This window comes from Nanorana parkeri, unplaced genomic scaffold (genome assembly GCF_000935625.1).
Source record: "Nanorana parkeri isolate BGI_ZX_2015 unplaced genomic scaffold, ASM93562v1 scaffold3366, whole genome shotgun sequence".
Classification (NCBI taxonomy): domain Eukaryota; kingdom Metazoa; phylum Chordata; class Amphibia; order Anura; family Dicroglossidae; genus Nanorana; species Nanorana parkeri.
In genome coordinates, this window is record NW_017309634.1 from 5,855 (window position 1) to 12,968 (window position 7,114).

A 7,114-nucleotide genomic window follows, 5' to 3' on the forward strand; every position below is an offset into this window, starting at 1 on the left:
CCCCGCCGCCCCTGGGGGTAAAAAGGTAAGGGATGCCACTAAAGCGATGTTTTGGATTCGTACTCATTTTCTCTCCTTATTGAGGTCACCCCCCCCCAGCAGAAGCTTGGGCAGCAATAAAAACCTTGCAGGGGGTCTAATCCTTATCATACTCATTCCAAAAGAATGTTTGGGTTGGAATTCTACTTTAAAGCACGAGCAGGAAATGTATCCGGAGTTTATCGGGTCGCACAGAACCGCGTATACTTTTAAATCTTCAGGTTTTCGGGCATTCATGTTTTTGTGTACTTACCTCCTATTAGGAGATTCTGACCCTTAACGGCCTCCCAGTTATGATCTCGCGCACGCTGGGCCCGGAGTTCGGCGGTAGCATCGGCCTGATGTTTTATCTGGCCAACGTGTGCGCGTGCGGCGTGTACGTGCTGGGCCTGGTCGAGGGCGTGCTGGATATTTTCGGACAAGGTCAGTGCGCCTCCTAGCCTCCCTCGCGTAACACCTTCTACCTTTCCTTTTTGGTTCCCCCAAAACCCCCCCCCCCCGTCCCGTCTCCTCTCACCTCCAGACTCGTCTGATCCCACCAACTCCCTACGCTCGCTCCCTCAGGGATACGGATACAACTACCTGTACGCCAGCGTGGTCCTCCTCCTCTGCCTTTCCGTCTGTCTGGTTGGGGCGTCCATCTACTCCCAGGCCGCCTTCTTCATCTTTATTCTGGTCTTCGTGGTCCTCTTCTCCATTCTGCTCAGTTTCTTGGCTGTTGGGCCACGCCATATCACCATCCGGCACGGGGGGAATGTCACGCTGGTCGGAGAGTACACCGGGATCAACACCACCACGCTCCATAACAACCTGCAAGGTAAGCTGTATATTTGGGGGGGGGAGGGGGGGGGTGTATCACCAGTTGCCTGTCTTTGACTCTCCTGCAGATGTTGGGAAGTCCATCATCTTTATCATTGATCTGGATTTCTATGCGGTGATAAAGTTTCTGGCGGATCGATTGGTTTCATAATCAATCTTTTTTAGAGTTCCAAAAATAAATGTATACAGCGCCGGCAGTTTGCGCAGCGCTTTACAACATAAAGGGAGACAGTACAGATACAATGCAAGGCGAGATGGTCAGGAGCAGGGCAGCCATCAGAAATGTTGGGGCCCCTTACACGGCTTTAGGCCGGGCCCCCCACCGCGCCCCTTGACGCAGGGCTTAGTGACGCGATGGACGCAGTGCTTAATGACCCTCGATGCAGGGCTTAGTGACGTGCTGGACGCAGGGCTTAGTGACGTGCTGGACGCAGGGCTTAGCGACGCGCTGAACACAGGACCCACCTGAGAGTGACCCTGCAGAGCCCACCATAGATGCTGCACAGCCCATCTGAGACTGTCTATGGTGGGCTCTGAAGGGATCTCAGGTGGGCTGGTCAGGGCTGCACCCCTCCCTCCTTTCCTTCCTAGCTCCTCTTACCTGCACACGTGGCCTCGTCTGCCGCCAGACCAGCCAGAAGTGACGTCACTTCCGGCCAGTCCGACATCAGACGAGCAGCGTCGCTGATGGGGCCCTAGCTTGTCTCAAAGCCGCTGGAGCGGCAATGCTGGGGCCAGGCCTCCGCCTCCTCGCCCTTCGCCGATAGTCATGTAAGGGACCCGGGTGGGCCCCTCAGGCTGCCCGGGCCCCTTACATGAGTATCGGCCATACCCTCCCTGATGGCTGCCCTGGTCAGGAGGGTCCTGCTCAAAGAGCTTACAATCTAAAAGGGAAGCCCCATTGATACCGTAGCGCTCACCCCCTAAGGAGCCGCTGAATGATCGGGTCTTCCAATAGCCTGTCTAGGGATTGCTAAAACACATGGCTGCCCCAATAGCACTTACCACCTCCTGTGGTTACCGACAGATTGAAGTCCAGACCGTACCTCCAAGATGATTCTCTTTTATTGCTGTAACTCCAGGGAGAGAGGGGGAGGGTCAGGCACATCCAGGATGAAGGTCCTGGACTCCTTGTACTTGAAATGGAGCAAAGTAACTGCTGCCACTACAGACTTGGACCTTTAAGCCGCACCGGCAACCTGTGTGGAGAACTTCTGGCCAGCAGTACTGTCAATGTCCTTGTTCATGTTCAACTCCAACTTGAGTGGCTCCAGGCTCAGGCCCCAGTGCCCAGGCTTAGGCCTAGCCCATTCTGTCTCTTCAGCAGGAACCTGCCCCCAGGAGGAGCCCCGGGGGTGGGAAGAGACCGTTTCCTCAGCCACACTCAGCATTTATCTCCTCTCCCAGCATGCATCACTGCTACTGTCCTACAGTGATTGGCTGGGAGACCTAAATGCCCAAAGCAATCCTCATTGGCTGTTCTGCTCTGTGTGGTACCACCCCCAGCAACAGGCAGACACAGCTTCACAGATTGTTCTGTCACAGTTGAACTGAATATAGAAATATTTTGCCACTCCTATTAACAGGGCGCTGCAATGCAAAAGGTAATCACTGCCAGGGATGAGTTGATGGAGAAAGTAAATGTTCAGTTGTTGGACTTTACGGGTCGGTCCCGCCACAAAAACGCGTTCTAAATATGCAAAGACCACCTAACACGCTGACGTCATGGGTTCCCACCACCTACTCGCAGCCTCAATACTTGCAAATATTGCCTTTGTGAGTTACTGAGCATGTTGTGTTCCGGGGGACACGGCCTCTGACACGGCATCAGCGGGACAGAGGGCCAACATGTGGGACACGGCCTCTGACACGGCATCAGCGGGACAGACGGCCAACATGTGGGACACGGCCTCTGACACGGCATCAGCGGGACAGACGGCCAACATGTGGGACACGGCCTCTGACACGGCATCAGCGGGACAGAGGGCCAACATGTGGGAAACGGGCGCTGACACCTCTGACACGGCATCAGCGGGACAGAGGGCCAACATGTGGGACACGGCCTCTGACACGGCATCAGCGGGACAGAGGGCCAACATGTGGGACACGGCCTCTGACACGGCATCAGCGGGACAGACGGCCAACATGTGGGACTGTCCTGGCAAATCCAGGAGAGTTGGCATCTATGTGTATGCTTTCCCCTCATTGATGAGATTCGGAAGAGGAGATGGGAACAGATGGGATGAGAGTCACCACCTCGGGCTCCTCTACTGATGTGTGCTGTAGGATACAGGAGCTAAGTGGGAACCAAAGTGTGCTGCGTCCTGAGAGTGTTTAGGATTCGGGAATCTTGGCAAGGTCGGCACCGGGATTGTGCCATGATAGATACAGTAGATGTGCAGGAACTTGGCGAAGAGATAGTAGGAACCCTTCATAATGGGCACAGCAGGTGTACAGACCCGGGAACTTAGTGTAGCGATGGTGGGAGCCCCTCATATTGGGCACAGCGGGTGTACAGACCTGGGAACTTAGTGTAGGGATGGTGGGAGCTCCTCATATTGGGCACAGCGGGTGTAAAGACCCAAAAACTTAATGCAGGTGTAGCACACCACTTATAGGGGTGCTAGGTTATTTCTATAGTCTATGTTCAGTTCAACTGTGACAGAATAATCTGTGAAGCTGTGTCTGCCCGTTGATGGGTGTGGTACCACACAGGGCAGAACAGCCAATGAGGATTGCTTTGGTCATTTGTGTCTTCCAGCCAATCACTGCAGGACAGTAGCAGTGATGCATGCTGGGAGAGGAGATAAATGCTGAGTGTGGCTGATGCAACAGTCTCTTCCCCGCCCCAGGGCCCTCCTGGCCTGGGGCAGGATGCCTGCTGCTGAAGAGATAGAATGGACTAGGCCTGAGCTGGGGCCTAGGCCTGAATACTGGGGCCTGAGCCTGGAGGCCCAATGGTCAGGCACTCATGTCTGAAGTTGAGCCTGAACAAGACCCTTGACAGTACTGCTGGCCAGAAGTTCTCCACACAGATTGCCGGTGCGGCTCAAAGGTCCAGGTCTGTGGTGGCAGCAGTTATTTTGATCTGTTTCAAGTACAAGGAGTCTACCTTCATGCTGGATGTGCCTGACCCTCCCCCTCTCTCCCTGGAGTTACAGCAATAAAAAAAGAATCATCTTGGAGCTATTGTCTGGACTTCAATCTGTCGGTAACCACAGGAGGTGGTAAGTGCTATTGGGGCAGCCATGTGTTCTTAATAATCCCTAGACAGGCTATTGGAAGACCCGATCATTCAACGGCTCCTTCGGGGGCGAGCGCTACACAGGGATGGTGGAAATGCCTCATAATGGGCACAGGAAGTGTGCACACCCGGGAACCTAATGTGGGGAGAGTGGGAATGCCTCATATTGGGCACTGGAGGTGTACAGACCCGGAAATTTAGCACAAGGACTGTGGGGATGCCTCATAATGGGCACAGCATGTGTGCAGGAACTCAATGTAGAGATGGTGGGATCCTTCATAATGGGCAGAGCAGGTGTACAGATCTGCGATGGTGGGAACCCCTCTTCACCTCCAGCAGGCCCAGGAAATGAGCGCAGAGATCTCACCAATAGAGTCCTAGAAAGATGGAAGAAGTAGTTGCTTTAACTCTTTAGCATCAACCAGAGGCCCAGATGTCGGTTCTGGGTGCAGGGAAACCTTTCAAGGCCCCTCCACCTTCTTGGCAACCACTTCACCACTCCTAAATAAGCGAATATCTAAAACTTCTTACAATGATCATCTCTAGCCAGCAGGTGGAGGTGGTGGAGTGGCTACAACTCGGGACAGTAGAGTGTGATATTCGGCGGCTAGCAGTGATTACGTTTCGCCTCATCATTGGGTCTCGCCGTTTCTTGTGTCCACTGTTTGGGAATGAGAACAAAATTAGGGGGTTCCACATTGGACACAGAAGCCACGAGGGCCGAATATTTCGAATGGAATGTTGATGACCGCACGTTGCCATGTGTTTATCTTGCTGGATTGAGTCATTTGTCCTTCTCTCTGTAGCGGAGTATTCTCTGGATTACACCACTGGTAACCTCATGAATTTCGCCATTGTTTTTGCTGTGATGTTCAACGGCTGCACCGGCATCATGGCGGGGTGTAACATGTCCGGTGAGTCCCGGCATACTTATTTTGCTTTACTCGTGCAGAGATTATTATTTTATTTTTTTTCTTCATCAATATTTTATCGTGTTGAGCTTCGGTCATATTGCATCATGTGTGGTATATTAGCATCAACAATTTTTCCAATACATTTGCATTGAATAATTCAGAACACATTACTATCCTAAGTGTTATTCTCATCGCGACCATGTGGGAGACATCTGATTTGGGTATGCTACGCTAAAGTATACTATAGCGTAGAGCACTTGGTCTGTCATGGCGGCTGAGCGCCCTAAAGGTGGCCATACACTGTACAACCATCGCAAGACCTTAGTCTTGCGATGGTTGTAAAGTGATTAAAAAAACGTACGATCTGCCCATCTTGGACAGGCAGATCGTACTCGCGATCATCGCAAGCCGCGCCCCCCTGAGGTGGCGGGCTTCCGATGACCGCAATGCTGAACGGGCAGTGTGCGCGTGCGCACACCGGCCCGTTCGGCATTTGTCTCCCGAGCACCGTTCTAACCAGCCGAAAATCGTACGATTTTCGGCTGGTTTTCTAGCGTGCTCCTTAGACAAAAGACGTGCGACCGCACAGTAGAAACGGTCGCACGTCTTCGTTCACACTGCACGATTCTCGTACGATCGCGGGATTTCCCGCCATTCTCGTACGAGAATCGAGCAGTGTATGGGCACCTTTTATACACCCTCCTACGAATCGCTTTCAACGCGTGTTATCCCCTATGTAACCCTCTACTCCGGAGATCTCCGTCACCTGATGAGTGTCTCCAATAGGGTTGCCACCTTTTCTTCAAGTGAAACCCAAACACACTAGTGACGTGCGGACATTTTTTTGGGGGAGAATGAGTGGTGGCTTATTCATCGTCGTAGTATACCGCGAGCTGTAGCTCCCTATATACTGAGCCTAGGGTGACGGGAGGACGCTAGTTTGTGTCCTCCCGTTACCCTAAGGAGCACTATGGGGGAAAACACTGACCTCATAGTTCTCCTTTTAATTCAACATTTTGACTGTAATCAGTTTAGTCAAAAACTCACCGCCTTCCTCCTCTCCACCTCTCCCTATACGTCCTGCGCGTCCTTCTGGTAGCCCCTCCCCCTCTTGCAGAGATTATTTTGAAGTGCTTCCTCTGAGTGTATTCATATCTATTAGAAGATGTTAATTTTGGATTTGCTGCTAATATAAGACACATTATTCATTGTGTGCGGCTACTTACCGACCAGAAAGTGATCCGTAACAATTTTACAGTTGTCACCAGAAAAAGAGGTGGTGACAGTCGGGGCCGATGCTAGACTATTTTGCGCCCTAGGCAGGACCAGCTACTTGCCCCCCTCCCACAGCGCAAAGGCTGAGGCCCAAGCAAAGTATGTAGTATCCTAGCCCCCCTCCCTGCACCTGCCACGTGCTGAGGCCCAAGCAAAGTATGTAGTATCCTAGCCCCCCCAGCACCTGCCACGTGCTAAGGCCCAAGCAAAGTATGTAGTATCCTAGCCCCCCCAGCACCTGCCACGTGCTGAGGCCCAAGCAAAGCATCCATAGTATCCTAGGCCCCGCCCCCCCAAGCACCTGCCATGTGCTGAGTCCCAGGCCAGTCACTTGCATCACATAGGCCTCCTAGGGAGAGGCCCCTGGGGCGGAGAGAGTTCTGCACAGTGTCCCCAGACCTTTTATCACCTGCCCTCAGCCATACCTCTTGAGTCATCCTGCTCAGGGATTGGTCAGGGTCAGGTACACAGTTACAGTCTGAGGATGGATCCTCCCTCACTGTATGCCGAGTCCCCAACCCAGCAACAGGGGAAGCAATCAATCCACCAAACTCAGGGACACCTGTAGAACGCAGAACGCAAAAAACAGCATCTAGACTGATTACAGTCCAGATATACACTAAATTTTAGTAGTGACCATTAGAGGGCGCTGCATAGCCAATAGCAGACGTGCTATTGAAACACCAGCCACTGAGCAGGGGAGCGGACCTGAGAGAGAAAGTTGTCTCATCGCTTTTCTGCTCAGTGGGCGGGTGCAATAGCCAGCCTGCTATTGGCATTTGCAATTTGAAATAGAGGGGGGGGGGGGGGGCTGGTGGCGGGG

General features: G+C 52.8%; 1 protein-coding gene across 1 annotated transcript in view; it reads left to right on the forward strand.

The window, feature by feature from the left end:
* The window catches only part of SLC12A9 (solute carrier family 12 member 9), a 24,701-nt gene that overhangs the window by 5,393 nt on the left and 12,194 nt on the right, over window positions 1-7,114 (forward strand). Inside the window, exons 4-6 of the mRNA XM_018574914.1 lie at window positions 331-462; window positions 563-856; window positions 4,909-5,016. Of these exons, the coding sequence (XP_018430416.1) occupies window positions 331-462; window positions 563-856; window positions 4,909-5,016 (534 nt within the window). The remainder of the gene's footprint in view (window positions 1-330; window positions 463-562; window positions 857-4,908; window positions 5,017-7,114) is intronic.